The sequence below is a fragment of the Anser brachyrhynchus genome, assembly GCF_964034855.1.
Source record: "Anser brachyrhynchus genome assembly, chromosome: 2".
NCBI classification, from domain to species: Eukaryota; Metazoa; Chordata; class Aves; order Anseriformes; family Anatidae; genus Anser; species Anser brachyrhynchus.
Genome location: NC_137695.1, coordinates 56972062 through 56991589, shown reverse-complemented (window position 1 = coordinate 56991589; position 19528 = coordinate 56972062). Strand labels below are relative to the sequence as shown.

Genomic DNA, 19528 nt, shown 5'->3' with positions numbered 1-19528 from the left:
TGAACCCCTAGTTTTTATAAAACAAATTTCAGTGGGAAACTCAAAATTGTATTTCTTTAGTCAAAAATCTATGTATAATCACTTATAGTGATTAATTAGTCACTAATAAGTAATTAGCTAATTAAGCACTTACTAGTCCTTGCATAACCACTAGTATCAATTATATAGTTTGCTGAATATAACATGGAGGAATATCTAGTAGAGGCTAATGGTCATTTGTAAAATTTCTAAACATTCTTTGAATCGTCCACTATAAATAGAGTACTATAAATATAAATAAGAAACCATTTCTTTTCCAGACATAAATTTTCACATAGTTCTTTACCACTGCTTCATGCATTTTTTAGCTCATTGTAGAAATTAACTGCCACTCAGAAGAAAAAATATAAATTTCATCTGTACCACTTTTTATCAAAAGACATACTCCCTAAAAATAATAATAATAATAATAATTAAAAAAAATACAAATCAAAAATGAACTTGTTGGTGTTTTCTTCTAAAAGCTTGTGATATTCTAAAATTTTTTGTGATATTATTGAAATTATTAGTAGAAATAAAAAATCGTCTTTGAGGATATAATTTGCTCTGGTTTAATTTTACAAGTCAAACTGATTTAATTTCCATCACATGCTGTAGAAGCATTCCATTTCTTGGAAATATTTTAAGTTCTGTTCAAGTTAAGAGGAATTAAATACACTTAGAAATTCTGAAAGTTGTCTGAGCAGTACATATTTCTATTAGAAATTAATCCTTTCTGTTAAGGAAGTGTGTTTATGTTTGCAGCACAAGATGGGTTCTCTTTTGCTTGGTGTTTCAGCTGCTGCAGAGGTTTCCTTTTCATTTGATGTTGGAAACGGGCCTGTGGAAATCGTCGTCAGGTCTCCCAACCAGCTGAATGATGACCAGTGGCATCGGGTCAATGCTGAGAGAAATGTCAAACAAGCCAGTCTGCAGGTAGACCAGCTGCCCCTGGAGGTCCGGAAAGCCCCAACAGAAGGGCACACACGACTGGAATTGTACAGCCAGCTCTACGTTGGTAAGATGTGGAGTGGGTAACTGGGCTTTGCTGTCACATACTGGACTCTTGTTGCCTCGTGTCTTGCCAGTACTAGTTAATTTAACACAGGAATTTGCCCTTCTGGAGTAGTACTTGCATGGCAGAAAAAAGAATCTCCATAGCTGTAGAAATAGAAGGATCAACTAAGTGAAAAATATTCTGTGCTGGCTACTTGTCATTTCTGTCTTTCCCAACCTACAGCTCCTGACAGAAAATGACTCCAGCAGACAGTACTGCCAAACTTTTTTTTTTTTTTTTTTTTTTTAAATGAGTCTCACCCACACATTACCAATGGAATTGAAAAATTTTGTATAGATGGTGCCAGGACTGTATGAGCCTGTGGTGCCTATCCTAACCTCAGCAGATCTGGTCATTGTCCATGGTTTTTCATTCACAGCTCACTGCAGTCATTTCCCTTTAGTCCCATGGGTTGTTTTCCCATTCAGCGTAGGATAATATTGCATGGTGTCACACAAATGCATTTCCCAGAACCATGTTAGTCCAGCTGCTTTCTGGAGTTGCTGGTCTCCAGTGAATTTGGGGCATGCCATTCCAGCAGTACTTCTATGTCTCTGATTGTTAGCCCTATGGCTCTAAAGTGTAGATATGCCAAATGACATTACTTGAAATCAAAACTGCATAAAATGGTGAGCAATTTTCTATTCCTCTACATATCTGTTAAAGGGAGAAGGGGAGGAGGAAGGAAAAATTAACATTATCTTTTTTTTTTTCCAAGTTACTGCAGATTCAAAAGCAGAAATGAATTAAAACAATGTTTAAACTCTTCACTGCCTTGGTAAACAGCACAGTGTCACAGCAAACTATGTATATAATGTGTCACCAGAGGTGCAACCATTATTTACAAGCTGAGATTCTACTTTACTGCTAATCATGATCTGAATTAAAGCCTACTTCCAAATCAGCTGAAATGTGAAGTTAGTTTAGAAGAGGAAACCTTAAAATTTTAAAGGAAATACTAAGACTTTTTGTGAAACCGTGAGGAAATAGAAATATTCCAGCCTGAGTTCTTGGGGAATTGTTAGTAACTGTTAATTTTTTTTTTAGGTAGTTTTGAATTAACTGGTACACCAACAATTTTTTGAAATACTTTGTACCCGTATTGCCAAAAGCTGAATGTCTAAATCTGCATCTGATTTTATTTCTTTCTGAATCAGATCTATTTCATATAACTTGATGAAGGGAGCACACATCTCCAAGAACAGTCTCTGATTTAATTCTTACCCTGAGTTAGACAGAGAATTTATTTGAGTTCAAGTATCTCAAATGAACACCCTGAACATCAGGGCCTGGATAATAACACTGAATAAGAATTGTTTCAGTGCCTCCTGCTCCACTTTCTATAGAATAAATAACTATTCCTTGGGCCAACAAGATAGCCTGGAGGAGAATGACGTCATGTTCTAAGGGCTAGGACACTCAAAAAAGAGGGAAAAGATGTAGAAATTAGATGTATTAGGATCTTTTTCATCACCATGGTATATATTAGTTTACATAGAATGGAACCACACCAGAACGACCTCTGCCATGTGCACATTAACAGAGACCAAGCATTGTCTCCTCGTACTCCAAATTTTCCAGTTAGCGGTGGTTGAATTTGAAACAGTTTTTTGGTCTGTGTGGTTGATTTGAAGCAGCCTATCTGGTCTGTATTTGGTCCTTTGTCTCACCCAGGTAAATAGCCTCTGTGTTCTGCAGAGATGAGCATTCAGATTTCCTCAGGAACAGGGGACTCTTTAGCATCTGTGACACTGCAGTAATCAAAGAGATGAGGGGATGAGGAGAACAGATAACTGCCACTTGTTATTTGCCTGCATTTTTATGTTTTATTAGTAGTAGTAGTAGTAGTATTAATCAAGCCCTGGATAAGGCTTTCTGAGATGAAATCACATTTTTCAGCATTTACAGGGAAAATAAGGAATCATCCTTAGTGACTGCTAAGAAAAGCCATTCTAACCTAAATTTTCAAATGTAGCTCTTCAGTGTTGTGTCCTTCACTCTATACTCAGGCAACTAAGCAATATGCCTGATGTTGCTTGGAAATGAGCATTTATATTTCCTACTGCAGCTAAGAAGGGGGTTTAAAATCTTTTCCCTCTTTCCCCACGGTGGCTTTGAAAAATATTAATGTGCATAACATATTGTGGCATTATTATTAACATTCATAACTACTAATTATATGGTGAGTAGGGCTATATCTTAGTGATAGAGCTAAGCCCATTTCTTCCACTGTTCTCTCTAAAAATCTTGAAGTTGAAATTTGAAGTCTTAAAGTGGAGGGCTAGAATCTCTAATCTCTTATCAGTGTAAAGCAAAGGCACTTGCTGTTGGGGTGTACTTTTAGTAAGGTCTGAAAGCTGAGGTTTAACTGATTTCATTTTCATTAGGACATGATAATGCTTCATCTTTACAAAGAAGTTATTTAATTCCAGCTGTTGTCACAAGCTTATCTGGATATTTCATATACAGTAACAACAATAAAATCTGTTTACTGTTGTCTTATGGTTTTACGTTCCTGCTCAGGTGCTGCAGGAGGCCAACGGGGTTTCCTAGGTTGCATTCGTTCATTAAGGATGAATGGAGTGACGCTGGACTTGGAAGAGAGAGCAAAAGTCACACCAGGAGTGAAGCCTGGCTGCTCTGGCCACTGCACGAGCTATGGGATGTACTGCGCAAATGGTGGCAAATGTGTCGAGAAATACAACGGCTACTCCTGTGACTGTTCCAAAACTGCATATGATGGACCATTTTGTATTAAAGGTAAATGTTTTACGCAGGAGGCTTGAAGAGTATGGGAAAACAATAGAAACAATTCTTCTGCTTTTGTTAATTAAACAAGTAAATCCTGTTTAATATTTCTTACAAGCAAGTCAGATTATTGCGTCCAGGATTTAAATGTGATGATATGAAACTACATCTCTCAGTACTAATATATGTTAACTAATTAAATCAAATAACACAACAACAGAAATATATCAGGGGTACCTGTTCTCATAGCAGGTCTGGCAGACTGTATTGAATAGTTTTGAGGTGTTGAACTTCATTGTTCAATATTAGAATTGTTACCAATCAAAATAAATCTATCATCATAAATTCATTGAAATTTATTTTCTTGCCATCCTATATTGATTAATTATTTAGAAAAAAAGTGTGGATTTCATCAAAATCTACATATTCTGGTTCATAAATATATTTGGAAATACATAGGTCTGAGCTTTGGGTTGAATCTTGTGAACTGGGAGACAAACACTTGGATTAAAAGTTTTGTCTTTTCATAGCCAGATCACATCTTGAAGTTCCAGCTGCATTAGAGATTTATCTTGTTAGGGCAAGAGAAGCTACAGAGCCCCCACATCCATGTTAGTCCTTTTGAAATGCATAAAGTGCATTCAAAACAAATGGTTGTAAGAGATCAATTTATTATGGACACATATGCCTTCATAAGAAAGAAAGACAGGAAAGGAGTGAAGGAGAAAGGGATCTTACTTCCTAAAAAATATTAGGGTGAGGAAGCTAGCTTATCTTCACTTTTTTTTTCTTATTTTGGCAAGAAATTGTTGTGACAAAGTGGTAATGGGAATATAATTTTCCAATGTTTGCGAAGTTTGCAAGTTTTGTGGAAATTCATTCATTTCTCTTACATTTCATAGGATATTCTTATTTTGTAGTGATAGAAGAACACCAAACTTCTGCCAAAACCAGCCCTAAGCTAAATGTTTTATTTTTCCTGGATATGGATCTAACAGAATAAAAAAATACCATTAGAGAAACAATTGAGAACCTAGCACAGACAAACCCCAGTTTCACTGATCTGTAAGCACTGTTGTAGCAACAGAAGTAATATTACACTCATCGTTCACCTTATCAGCCTCCCAGTCTAGACAGAGGCCCACAGACCAGATAGCGATACTTTGGGCATTTTTTTCTCTTTTCAGTGTCATAATTTTTTCTCTTTTCAGTACTTTTGTATCAACGCTCAACTTTATGTAGATGCCAAATACCCAGATCCTCCACTGCACCAGAGTGGACATGTACATGCTCAGTCTCAGAAAGTCAATGCTGAGCATCTGTAAGTTGGCTCTCAAACATCTTCTGCAGATATTGGCCCAAGTCATTTGATTCAGGTCACACAGTCAGAAGTAAAGCTAATAGTTACTACCAAAAATAAACCTGAGTGCAGCATGTCCAGGCTTGCAGTGTGATGAGCTTGCAGTATACTAAGCATGCATAAAACTCTCTCTGTAAGCCACTGCTGCTGGGCGGCACTGAGTCGTGCAAATGTCCTCATGTTAACATGGGGATCTCTGTACTACACCATGTTGTGCAATTTAAACAATATATCAGATTTCTGACTTAAATATCAAACATATTCCAGGCTAAATGTATCTATTTAAATCCTTAAGACTCTATGAGGAAAATACATTTCCATTCTGTTAGTGCTGAAAATCAATGTACTCATCTAGAATATCACCAAGTATTATTTAGTGTGGGTGGCTTCATGGGGCTTCTCTGTAAAAAACAACTGGGCACTGGGATAAAAGTTGAAGGATAAATTGAACACAAAATAGACTGGTTTGAGACCATCCTGTGATCAAAATAATTGTAAAGCCTCTGTAACAAATGGTGCTGATAATGAGGTCTTTAAAACAATTCATTTTCAGCCCATTAAATTTTACATTGTAAATTTAACTTGCATTAAGCCTTTTAAATCAAGTAAAACACTGGAACATCTTGTAAAAGTTGCCAAACTCCCTAGACTTGCAAAAGATGAGTATCTTAATTTTTCCTTCCAATAGCAGCTCCAAAAATTTTGTATTATATCCTCTTTGTCCATGAGACAAGACTAGATATATTTTCTAGACACAAAGGGAAAATACACAGTACTAATGACAGTGGAAAAAATACTGGCAAAACATCAGAGTATATTTTATTTAAAGAAAAAAAAATTGTAAAATTTGTTGGAGATCAGGGAATTTTTCCCTGCTTTCTCTGTAAAATAATAAAAAGAAAAGCAATTTCTCTTTTTAGTGATTTATATATAAACAACCCAAATCTGATATTTCAGTTCATTTTTCATTAACACCTCAACATTCTCCCCTCCCTAAAAAGCACTGAGATGTCTGTGAACATGTTTTTGAAGACTATATTCTGTTTTCAGCCACTTTCATTGCTTATAGGAAGGACTTGGTTGAATACTGCTGTGTCATTTGTGTTTTTGCTTACCTGTCTCACAGTGTGCAGTTGGATACCGTGATGTTCAGTGAGTAATATGTGGCAAGGGAGATTATTTTCCTTTGTTACCTACACTAGGAATTCAAGTCCACTGACACAAAATAATATGGTTAGTGCTTTGCATTGTAAACTAGGAGTAAGTTTTGTTACTTTTACTCCTCTGAGTAAAACCTCCTCACCAGGCAGCTCTGACTTTTTCACTTATTGCATTCGAAACAATGAGATTTACAAAGAAATATGTTATTCAGTAGGAGGGGTGGCATAACATAACATCTTTTGATATACCACAGTCTTCTCTTCCCATTGGTTTTAATTTGCCAGAGGAAGCTCTTATCTCAAAATTTTATTTTGATATTCAATCACATCCCCATGGTAAACTTTCTGGGGTTGGTTGCATACTGCAACTGCTAAGAAGTAATAAAAAAAAAATCAAAGCAAATAAAGCATCATTACTATACTGAAATCACCATACAATGTTTTATAAGTAAGAAAGACATCTCACAATAAAAGAAGACCTTGCTTTTGCTGATAAAATCCATCCTACGAGTCACTGATTGATGACTGACAAGAAATTGCATTGTTTCCAGACTTATTAGCAGCAGGTCACACATGTGATTGATGTGGTAGTTACCTGGAAGTTACAATGTTTCTTTTACAATGAAAAAAAAAAAAGTGCAAAAGTATAGTCTGACATCTATTTTAACTTTACTTTTGTTTTGTGTCAGGGGTATATGTAACTGGCTTCTGTTCTCCTTTCATTGCTCAGATAAATTGTTCAGAGGAATAGCTGCAGTATTTCTGATGTCCTACAGTTTGCTTTCTGACCCTTCTCTGTCTACTGCTTAAGCATAAATTCTCTTTTTTTTTTTTTTCCTCCCAGAACTGTCATCTTGACAGCCTAAAATCATTTCTGAGAAATAACTAAATTTTGTTCCTTTAAAAACCAAACTATTCCATTCCTTTAAGCAAGAACAGCAAGGGTCAACATGCTGAAATGGGTGTGCACAGAGCACGTGGCAACACTGTGATGTGGGGGATCCCCCAGGGAGTCCCCCAGGGAGAAAACATTTTTTCTTTGGGTATTGAACTGCTGTGGATCAACTGTAAGAGAAGAAATTGCCCACCACAGAGATATGTGGCAAAAGAAAAAAAAAAAAGCATATATATATGACTTTTGTGCCTTCAGGTAAGGGTAAATTCAAAGCTCCCCAGTTTCTATGCAATTGCAACAGAAGATGAGCACAGTGTATACCTTTATTTTTCCAAGTAAATTTCACATTCATAGTGTGAACTACTGCAATCCTTTTTGACAATGCCTGAACTGAACTCCTTCACGCTTGTGTTTATATTTGCATGAATCCTGAAAGCACTTACAACAGTGTTTTCATGGTCAGATTTCCTTCTTTCTTGCTCCCTTCTCTGCCTCAAACAGAAAAATCAACCTTTTAACGGGATGAGTGGATGCAAAAAAAAAAAGCCGTACCAGACATAGTGCTATGACAGATGGGTGAAATAGCTCTGCACCCTCTCACAGACTCTTAGATTGACACTTCAACTTCAAATTCTGCCCTTGTTATAACCATTCAGTTCCCTTTATTTTGCTGGTTGCAAATACAAGTACTTGCTTTGCTCTAAGTAATGGGAAGGTGATTGTTTGAAGGTTTCAAGGTAACTAGCTTCTCAGTTTTCATTGCTTATAATCCAAGAAGCGGGAAAATCAAGGCAACATTCCTGCCCACCCAACTCCCCAGAAAAATTCTTCTATACATAACATGATCATAACGTGCTAACCAAAAGTTATATCAGAAATTTCCTTGGATTGGGAATGTTAGTCGGTCTAGTGAGTCTGAACATTGCAGAAAGTCAGTTTTTTCTACCTGTAGGTCAGACTTCAGAACTGGAGTCTTGACCTCTACTGAAAAGTAACAACTACTTCATAGCTATTGAGTAAATACATATACCCACAAAAAACATATAAATTCTATAAAACTATTCCATTCTTCTGTCTCGTTGATATTACCTTATTAAACATGTACAGTTGGTGCTCTAATGCTTTGAAAATTACACTTCACATAAGTTGCAAGAATTCTTTTACTGAAAAAAAAAATCATTTTGTTTTTAAACCAGAGCACAATTTAGACATATCACTAACATATCTCAAAGAAATATCAGCAAAATTATAAACAACTTCCCAGGCTATTATTGATCCATAATAAGCTACTAATAAAGTGCAAGGATTTCTTATTCTGTATACAGAAAATAAATAAATCAGGGTAATAAATTAAATACTAAGGATTGGCTCAGACAATTCAATAAACTTTCAATATCTTTGTCATCTAACTGTAATAAGCCTGCTCTAGTGTCAATCCTCACCAAATGCAGATGTGGTATGAAAGATGAGCACATCAACTTCAGAAACATTGTTGGCTGCTGAGTGCCTGAGTGCCTGTGCAAATGCAACTGGGGGATTTGAGGTTCTCACACCAGACACCCCTGTGTAATATTTATACACCTGCATGCTATTAGAGTAGTATTGGCACCTCACAAGCTGATAAGGTATTTCTCCTTACAACAGCTGTGTGATGCAAGGAAATGTTTTTATTATGGTAATGCAGAAAGTGAAAGAGACAATGAGGGAAGCAATAAACTGCTGACTTTGAAAGTGGATGTCTGTGCTACCAGAAGGAATTGAAGTCAGATTTTCCCATCATAGTTGTCACTGTGAATACTGTGCAATCATCAAATAGAAGTCTTTAATATTTCTAGCAAAGCTGCAAGTTTTTCTCTGTGATTATGTAGAAAACACCCTCAAAGTCTCCCTGGCAGGAAATCATGGAACCTGATCTGTTGTATATTTAACATTACTTTTTTTTTTTTTTTCATCCATACTATTGTATAAAATTGGAGGTTTTTTAGCCATTGTGAATATTTCCATTAAAAAGGAAGCTGTCTTTTCATTTAGACTCAGCAGAAAATACACAGAGCAGATTGTCATTCCCTTATTCTGAGCCTGCAGTCCTAGACATCAGTTCAAACTGCTGTAGCTACAGAAAGATCTATAGTAATTTCACATCAGTGCAGAATAAACCACAGTTGAGATTTGCCTGACATTTTCAGGCTTTCATTGGCTTGTGCACTTGTCCAGACAGAACAAAGCAGAATAAAAGGCACCTGCTTTACAGGGCTATTGTAGGAGGCTTGATGCCCTAGGATCTCCATATATCTAATGGAGGTAGAAATGGAGTTTCCTGGGGAGGCGGTTCAGAGCTCAGACTTACTTAGATATGCCAGGCTGTTTCCTAGAATTTACCTCCTGCCATTACTTAGGGAGGCTTGATGGTGCAATGAATCAGGTGGCTTAACCCCATCTTCTGTGGCACTCATTCTGTTCCGCTGAAGGTAACAGGAATCTTTATATGGATTTATGATCATAATTTCACTGGTTCACATTATTTTACTTTGATTCTGATAGTAATTTGTTCATGAAAGCTTTCTATATGCTGAGTACTGATATTTTCATACAAAGGAAGAAAACACATTGTAGGTTTGTATTTTAGTAATGCCAACAAGCAATTGTCTTATTTTGGTATTTTACTGCATGCATACAAAATTCAGACATGCATCACAAATGATTACAGTGATAACAGACAGAATATGAGATTTGATGATGTAGGAGAAAATCTTTGTGTCCCTACTTCTTCGATTCACAAACTGAATACTGTGTGCCTGAAAGTAGAACAAAAATTTGAGTGAACTAACTAGATAAATGATAAGTATTGCTATCTTCAGAGCACTCAGAGTAAATTCTCTCCCAGATCAAGACCTGTGAGATTCTGACCCTTTATTGATGCCCTAGGGCCAGGACATATCTCATTAAATAATCTTAATCTTTGTGACCGCAGCCTGGAGAAGCAGAAATTTCTAGTGCTCTCTAGCACATTTTTAGCCACAAGCCAGACAAGCCAGCTATAGTTATTCTATATTCAATATTAATGACTATATAAGAAATCAAAAAGGAAATAAAATTATGCATCAGGAATGGGTTTTATTAAGATGTCTAAATTGCTTAGTATATGCACCGAGTGTCAGAATGCCTCCAGTGATTGGCCTTGGTTACGATTTTGAAAGTGCTGCTTTTAAGATTCAAAATGCCATGCAGGAAACACATAGTATTGTGCACTGGCAAGCAGCATCATGCAATAATATTTTTGATTTCCCATACATGAACATGGCTAAAGAGGCACTGAAGTCTCCAGATGGTCTTACAGCTATAAGTGGGCATTTCAGTCAGCTTTGTGGAATGTAGGGGAGAGAATCTTTCTCTGCTGCAGTTTTCGTATGAGTCCTGGCCAGGCTTCATAACCATCAAGATTTTGTCTCCAGCTTCTGCAAGGCAGTGATTTTACACTGTTATTGCCTGTTATTATTAATAAGATTGCTTTGAAGGCCTAGCCTCAGAAAAAAAGCAAATACAGTAGTACCACACAGATAATCAACCTTGGTTTCTCCTTGGTGACCAGATGAAAGGTGACACAAGCCAGGTCTTGAATTTACTTGGAAAAAGTGAAATGACACTTGTGAGGTAGTGATAGCTGTCCTAGTGCAGAAGGGAGCTTCCACCTCTCACAGTGCTACTCCTCAAAAGTCACTATGTTGAAATTGCATTGTATGTGTGTAACTCTACACACGTTCCTTGTTTATTTATTAGGAGTAATATGTTCCACTTGATTCTTGACAATCCACCTTAACCTTCCTATTCCTACTGTCACCTCAGAGGCAATTCAATTCCTGTAGAGAGTACAGAGTTCTGTGTATTCAGATAGAAAAATTTCATGAAGCTGTGTTCAGCCACACCTGTGCAATGCTGGCAATGCTTTTCACAGGTGAGAAAAATTCATGGAGAAAGAAGTCATATTCTGGTGTGACTGAGTGTATAGCTAGCAGGATCATTATAACTACCTGAGAATAGAAGAAATGACACCAATATTTCACTGATATTAAACCAGCAGCAAAGTAGAATTAGGTCCCTCCTGATATTTTCTTATGTCTACAACACTGGCACAGAAATGTCATGGCATTTTTCAATTTCTTATACTCTGCCTTAGGTAGGATTTTTGCAACAGACATGTTTTTTGTTTCTATTTGTCTTTTTCCTCCTGTGTTTTCATACTCCTGGTCCTAGACAGAATCAGAGTGTACAAAAATAAAAACAGGTGAGTGGGGAGAGAGAGACTGAGGACATGACCAAAGAATTATAATCCTCAAAATAACTTTGCAAGTTCTGGATACCTTTGCATTTTGTGTGGAAGTTTTTGATTTTCTTTTGCTTTGTCCCTTTTCAAACAGAAAATGGACATTTTTGTAAAATATGTGCATTTCATACTGGGGATACACATCTTGCTTGAAAAAAATCACTGGGTCCACAAATCCAGCTCTGGGTTTTACCACAAAGCTATCCCAAACTGTATGTATTTGCAAAGTCTGTCAACGGTGCATGACTGCACTGCATATTGGTTTAGAAATATGTATTGCTTTTCAAGGAAAACTGACCTGTAACCACCTCATTCATTCTCCAAGGCTTCTGTCCTGAAAGTGCAGTTTGCAGAGAAACCCTTCACTATGCCTTATGCCTGATATTTCAAGTCTATAATTTTCAGATATTATTTGAAATAATCCAGAAGAAGGCAGAGAGTGGTGCATGGAAAGCTTGTCCACATTTCAGTAGCTGTGTTTGTGCTTCATTTTACCTGTTTTACTCAGACAACTTGCATGGTCTTCTGAATGAAGGACTTCCCTCAGAGCTTTAGGAAGATGATACACAGGTGGCCTCCAAACAGATCATTTATTCACTCATCACCCCTCAGCATTTCCAAGTCATCTTATACTATAATTTAACATGGAGAAAATTATGCTTTACCTTTCTCTAATATTTCCTAATAGTTTAAACAGCCTGATTCTGTGAACTGCTGAGTACTTTGCAGCCCTGCTGCAATAAGTACTTCAATTTCATTCACCAAAACCCATAGTCATAGACTGAACCTTTTTGCTGAGCTGGAACTTGAGGGGATTCAGTACCTTCCTGTAGGAACTCACACAACCAAAGTGAACCTTCCTCTTATCTTTTCTATTAAAAGAAGTGGTATGTATGTGAGAGAATTTCCAGGTTCATTACAATGCTTCACAGATGTGTAACACAGCTATACTGAAAATTATTTTCCCAGCACAAATGAAGTTAAACTCACAGAACATTGCTCTGTCATGAAATCCTTTTGGGAAAAACAAATCTTAGGGCTTCAGAGAGCACCATTTACTTAAAACTTTCTTTGTAGTAATGAACGTTTAAAGTAGCAATTAATAACATTTACTGCTGTGGAATATGTGTTGCATATTTTTGAACTTTGCAGTTCAGCCCCATGAAAGCACTGAGGTCAAGGACTGAGGCTCCCAGTATTCCCAGTGTGGAAGACCTTGGGCAACCACAGTGATAGGCAATCCCAAAGATTGCTCCTAAAGTAAAAGGGATGACAAGCAGTAAAAGGGCCAGAAAGAGGAAGAAGATGAACATAATTTTGCATCAGTTTGCTGTGTCTAAGTGGAGGCAATGCAGGGGCTACCAGCAGTCCCCGCCAGCAGAGCAGCAGTGTCAGATGGTAGGGCTGCCCAGTGTACCATGACCTATGTAAGCTATAAGCAGAGGTTGAAGAATAATAAATTAGTTGTCACAGGGATATTTTTAAAGCCAGTCTTGCAAATACATAGAGCTACAGTATATTCTGCTTTAAGTTTTTAAGTACTACCGCTCATTCTCAACACCACAGTTAACAGCAATAGGCATCACAGTTTGGGGAAGTATTTTCAGGATAGGTTCCTTCACTTTTAATCTGGGAATACTTAAGTTGAGTCCTCTGCAAAATATAGCTGTTAAACTGAATTGCCTCTCCTATGACTGTTTCAAGGTTATTTAAGATTTCTGCTATAAAGCGGCAGTTATGAATCTATCAGAGTGATCACATTATTTATAGCACCTTTGGACCACAACCTGATTCCATGTTTTATGTGGCCACACAGTGACACAGACTATAACAGTTTGCATTTTGGAGAATTTGTATATGGTATAAGGAAAATATAATGCTTTTCCAGAACTAGATGTAGCAAAATTCTGAAAAGGATCAATGAAGTCTGCAATAATTTTACCCATATTCTTACCTCTTCTGTGCTCAGTTACTCTGAATAAAGTCTGCAGACTCATTCCTGAATTGCTCTGTATCACTACACAGCTTGTAAGATGGACAACTTGTTTCATTTGTTTTGAGATAAAGCCTTTGCGTAGAATTGTGTGAAGGACATGAAGGCTCCAAATACTAAAAGGGGATAAAATGATATTCTTTTTTTTTTTAATAAAAATAATGTGTTGATTTTACAAAAGTTTAGATAGGTAATTTGGTACCAATCTGTGGCAATTTTGCATTTATAAATAATGTATGAAGGAATTAAGTGATGAAATTTTTTATTTTTTTTAATGACTGCTCACCTTTTTGAGCGTTACTTACAACTATTTTTAAATACTGTACTTATATGCTATATTCATAGTATTTATTCATCATTCTGTAATCCCTTATGAAACGTTCATAAATGTGCCTCATTATTTAAGTTCACATGTAATTTTAAATTTCCTTTTATGGTGTTGTCCCAGATAGCAAAGCATATCCAGCGTTACAGTATCACTGAATGAATGATTGCTATAGGAGACCAGTCCAGCAATCCCCGATAGACTTAGAAGAATATAAACTACCAATGGTAGGGAACTGTGCAGTGATTCCCAAAGGAGGCTGTCAAAGTCAGCTTTCAATAGAATGTCAACCTTGAATTATATTTTTAATGTTAAGAAATGAGCAGGGGTACATTATTATGCAAAGTAATAACAATGCTTTTTCAAATGAAAGCATTAACTGCCAAAAGTAGTTTTATTTTCTGTCAAGAGTACTGAAAGATGACATTTTGTTTCAGATTGAATTGAAAACTGCCTGTGGAGCACCCCCTGTGAGATATAGTTCAGGTGTCTTATGCCTTGTTTCCAGCCATGAGTCAAGCTCCCTTGTTTGTTTGTTGTTTTTTTTTTCCATAAGCCATCCAGATTAGGCTGTTCTTATGAAGGATTGTGCTTGCTATGGATAATTTTCTAGTATCATGTCCAATCCTATTTCAGTTTTTTCGGGTGCTGGAATCACCATCATTCCTCTCTGAGATTATTCTAAATCCACTGGAATTTGCTGGTCAGAGTTTCAGGTTTTCCTCTTCCTTTAGAGTGTTTGCTTATTGTGCCTTCTAAATCTCTCTTCCCTGTATCTCCTTCTTTGGAACATTATCTACTGCAAGACCTCAATGAGAATAAATCTAAAGTGTGGTTCTTCTGATCTGTAGTAGTCGTATGAGATGTAGGTACAGACTTTCTGTGTGACCTAAAGGAAACCTTTCCTCTGCTCTGCGATTCCAGGTATCCATCAATAAAATTGAGCTTATTCTTTTCATTCTTACTGGAAAATAGCGAGGTTCTTAACTACTGGCAAAATGCTTTAAAAATGTAGCAGTAGTAACATGGACAGATTGGTAGTGCTCAAGTCAGTAGTAATATGTTTCATTGAAAAGGTGTCAGCACATTCAATTTCTTTTGCCTGTTTTATTTTCTCTTCTTTTCAAGATGTGGGAGCATTTTTTGAAGAGGGAATGTGGCTTCGTTACAACTTCCACTCCCCAGGGACTAGCATGAAGGATTTAGTTAGCCGAACCCTGTTGAGTTCCACAGATCCTGAGACCACAGCAACAGACCTTAACTTGAATAAAGAAGAGCTCAGCTTCAGCTTCAGTACTACTAAGTCCCCTTGTGTCCTTTTGTACATCAGTTCCTATACCCAGGACTTCATGGCGGTACTTGTCAAGCCATCTGGTAAGCAACTGCTCTGGGCTCTCTCCATTGAAGGAACGACTGATAATAACACCAGATTGACATGCAGCTGAAACTCTGAACTAATAAGAAAGTCTTTTCACTCTTGTTCTTTAAAAGTAAAGTACATGGGGCCTGAATACAGGTTCTGCTTTATGAAATTTTGTGTGGTGCAACTCTTCAATTCCATTGGGTATTCCACTAGCCAACCTTCCTTCTCAAAACAAACAAGCAAACAGAATCAATCAATAAATTACATACATATACATATATATATATGTATATGCTGTAACAGTTAGATTCATGCCATAAACTAGTATTATGGAGAGGACAAGTAGGCATCCACATGTAGGCATGGTAATAAATGGTACATAGTCACTGAACTCATGGCAATATCACCTGTAGTCAGTGGAAAGTGTAATGAACTTTTCTCCTGGAAATCTCACTACTGACTGAGGTGGCTAAATGTGGATGTAGCACAATATATAATGTCCTAAAAATTTTGGTAATGATTGAAGGTTGGATATGAACCATTTTCTGGTGGAGAATCAAAACACAATATAACTCAATTCCAAATAGTGCCTTAGTGCCCCCTGAAAATCATACCTAGGAATATTTTACTAACACCTTCCTCTGTGGAATAAGTTAATACAGGTATTCCACATGCCACTGAAATTTTTCCCTTTCTTACCTTCACAGGTGAGAAAAAAGTGCATGAGAGAAAAACCATGTTGGTATCCAAACTATAGTTTTAAAAGTCTAAGGCTGCTGTTTGGGGCCAGAATATTTCAGGTTTTGATGAATAATGGGGTCTACATTTCCATTTTCAAAAATCCTTCCTTTTGATGGAATGTTAAAATTTGCAATTAAGAGTAAATATTTCACTTTTGTTTAGAAAAGAAAAATCTGTCTGGTACTTTGTCATGAATATCAATTAACCACTTCTGACTATACTTTTCTAACAATATAACCTGAAGTTTTCATTTCACCATATATTATTAAATTTCCATAAAAGTCCAGATGGTCACCTGTCAACAACAATTAAATCTGAGAGCAAGAAAATCCCTTGTGTAGATTATATGCCAGTGTTAATTTGTTGCAATTTTGACTTTATTCAAGGCATATCAATGCTTTATTCTTTAAAAAAAAAAAACCTCATGCCTTTTATAATGTCAAAAATTTTTCTGCAGTGAGGATAATAATCTCAAAAATAAAGTGATACTTGATGTGCTCAAATTTGAAACAATCGTCCATATTGTTCAAGGCATAGCTCTGATTTGTTTGGTTTGCAATCTGGAGAATTTGCACACACTTTAGTTTTGAGATCCCATTCATTGTCATGCTTCTGGGTAGTAAACTGGAAGCCATTTTCAGCCCAGTAGCTTTACAATCTCAAGTACTAGCCCTTCTCTAAATTTTCCTACTGCGGATACCAGCTCTGAGAGCAATTTAAATGTAAAACAATAACAGTTGTACATGAAAATAAAGAGGGGAAAGTAGCTGGTGAATAAAGATCAAAATACCTGAGGGTGCTTTTCACATTCCTTCATTAGGGAATTTGCAAATTCGGTACAGCCTAGGAGGTACCAAAGAGCCATATAATATTGACATCGACCACAGAAACATGGCAAATGGACAGCCCCATACTGTAAACATCACACGGAATGAACGGGACATAGTTCTACAGGTAAGCAGACATTAAAGGTGTTTTGGTTCCATCTAGTTTATTGCTTGTAGCTTGTAACACTTTGTATTTTGATGACCTCCTTTCCCCTGAAGAAATAAGTGCAATTTGGGAAACATAAAGCCCAGTAGATGGTGTTCTGCTTGCAGTTTGCACTCCTAGGAGTTAACAAAAGCTATTCTCTTCCTCTATTGCATTGAGTCATGTTGTTCTGAGATCCTTGTCCTAGTGTGATGACAGCTGGGCTAATGCAGGTGTCACTCTAGATGCTCGGGGGCATCAGAGACATCTGGTCTGGTAGATAACATGGGACCTATGATAAACCTGCACCATTCTGGAGCAGCAGCTGGAAGCCAGGAGGGATAATCTGCAGCATCTTAAATGGCAGTAGACCCTGATGCACAGACAACTAAACATCGTACCGTCAGACCTGACTCCGCAAATAAGAATGTCATTAAATTTAAATTTACCCTACATTCCAGCAAAATCTGAAGAGCTGTTCATGCCTGCAAAGATGAGCAGATGCTTCAGTGTTTGTGTGACAGGAGCCTAAGACAAGATAATGTTACTGAAGGCACATATTTCTGGCCTATTTAGTTTTCAGTACAGCACTGGCAGGAACTTCATCTTCTCATATCTTAGTTTACAAACCTTTGAAGTATTATAATAATATTTAAATAACTGAGGGTAGCTCTGCAAGAAGCAATCAATGTTTCCAGACAGCCTTCTCTCTGTGGTCATTACAGAACTCTGTTTTCATTCTCTGGCTATCCCATCTGCAAACACTGAGATTGCAGCAGGATATGAGAACAGTTTTGTTGGCAGGAGAGTGAGGTGGATAGGATAGACTAATCTGGATTTGATAGTTCATAAGAAGCAAACCCAAACCAATAACAAATGAAATATAAAAATAGGAAGTCTCCTTAGGAACCAAGCCAAAAGGTGAAAGGATATTAGTTGTCACGGTATTGTATATTTAAAAAAAAAAAAAAAAAAAAACCACCTGACATAGAACCTAGAATCCCTGAACCTAGATCCCTGACAGTTAATTTTTCCAGGCACCAAAAAGAAACCTTTTCAGTGGATTACAATGTTATTTGACTGAGGGTTTCAGTACTCAAACTAACACTGGATGTACTGAAGTAGAATTGTCAGAAAATTAGAAAATTGCAAAATGACAGATGTTCTAAGGAATATATAGCTGATAGATCTAACCAATTTTCAGGTTTTTGGAGGTTGGGGTGTGTACTTTGATATATGCATCTTTCTTGCATGTTGCTGTGTTTGCACTTACTTCTCTCACTGCTAAATGGAAGCTAAACACTACCTGCAGTTAGGTTGTCTTCTGTTAATGAAAGCTTCTATTTTGTGTATGACATATGTTCTGTGGAGTAAAATCTGCCTGACTTAGACAGCTGTAAAACTGAATAAATTATTTGCTAAAGGAATCAGATGAAATACCTTGTCCGTTTGGAAAACATATACACAGTTAAGTATCCCAGTCTTGTACCAATTCACCTACATTTAGGGCCTGATGATGTTTTCCCAAGTATTTTGAGAGACAGCTACCTGTGTAGGGCTTGCAAGAGCCACAAACATTTTGGTTAGTGTTTCTCTGCTGAGGTAAAAATTTCTTAATCTAACCAGTGTTCTTAGAACACAGCTGGTTTATTTAATCAAAAAACATATCCATTTGAGTCCTATTAAACTAGACTCCGTCTGATGCATGTAAAAGAATAGGGAAAGTATTGACCCATAAAAAGAAAATCCAGCAAATCCAGAAATCCTACCCCTAATTTATCCTGAAAAAGAAAGTTACTATCAAATGCTGTTTGTTTTCCATAAGGAAGTTGATTCTGGTACTCATCTGGTTATGCTCTGTGAATGAAAGAACTGATATGAACAGAGATGGATCTGGTAAATAGATTGTTCACTTGAAAATGAATCCTACTTTCAGATATAAGCTCTTCATCATGTTTGAAAATATAGATGATAGAGATATATTTTTTCTCAGCATTCAGAGGACAAATCACAAAGTATGAGTTTTCCCTTGCAGATCTGAGCAATGAACATCTGAGTAGACTTTTATTTCTTGCTAACTCCTTCTCCAACCTGATGAGCAGCTGGTTTTCTTGCTTTTAAAGAAGACAGCTTGCTTGCCAGGTGCTGTTGCTCACACTTCCACACTTCCACATGGCATAAAAATGTCACAGGAAGGATTTATTTCTCATCAAAGCTTTAATTCAAGAGCACTCTATTTCTGAAATCTCAACCGCAAGTTCATACTTAGTATATCTGCCTTTCTAACTTGCTATAATAACCCTGTAGTGCCAGAGAGATTTAAAAAACCTGCAGTGAGGTAATAAATTGCTATTATATAAACTATGTGATCCTGAGTTTTATCATGATTCTCAGGAGTTTCATTTATATATAAGTATAGTAGAGGGCTCATTATTGAACAATATGAGATCTCACCCAATGTTGGAAGACATGAGAGAACTAATTACTTACGTAAAGTCAGAGTTACCGTCCAGTCAATTGGAATTTGAATTGAGCTTTGAAATAAATGTATGCACAATATTGTATCTCCACAACA

At 36.7% G+C, this 19528-nt stretch overlaps 1 protein-coding gene across 21 annotated transcripts in view; it reads left to right on the top strand.

The window, feature by feature from the left end:
* CNTNAP2 (contactin associated protein 2) overlaps positions 1 to 19528 on the top strand; it is a 1160459-nt gene that overhangs the window by 1063421 nt on the left and 77510 nt on the right. For all 21 annotated transcript variants that reach the window (XM_080582584.1, XM_080582595.1, XM_080582598.1 and 18 more), the window contains 4 exons: positions 818 to 1036; positions 3599 to 3835; positions 15006 to 15251; positions 16802 to 16935. In XM_080582584.1, the coding sequence (XP_080438710.1) occupies positions 818 to 1036; positions 3599 to 3835; positions 15006 to 15251; positions 16802 to 16935 (836 nt within the window). The remainder of the gene's footprint in view (positions 1 to 817; positions 1037 to 3598; positions 3836 to 15005; positions 15252 to 16801; positions 16936 to 19528) is intronic.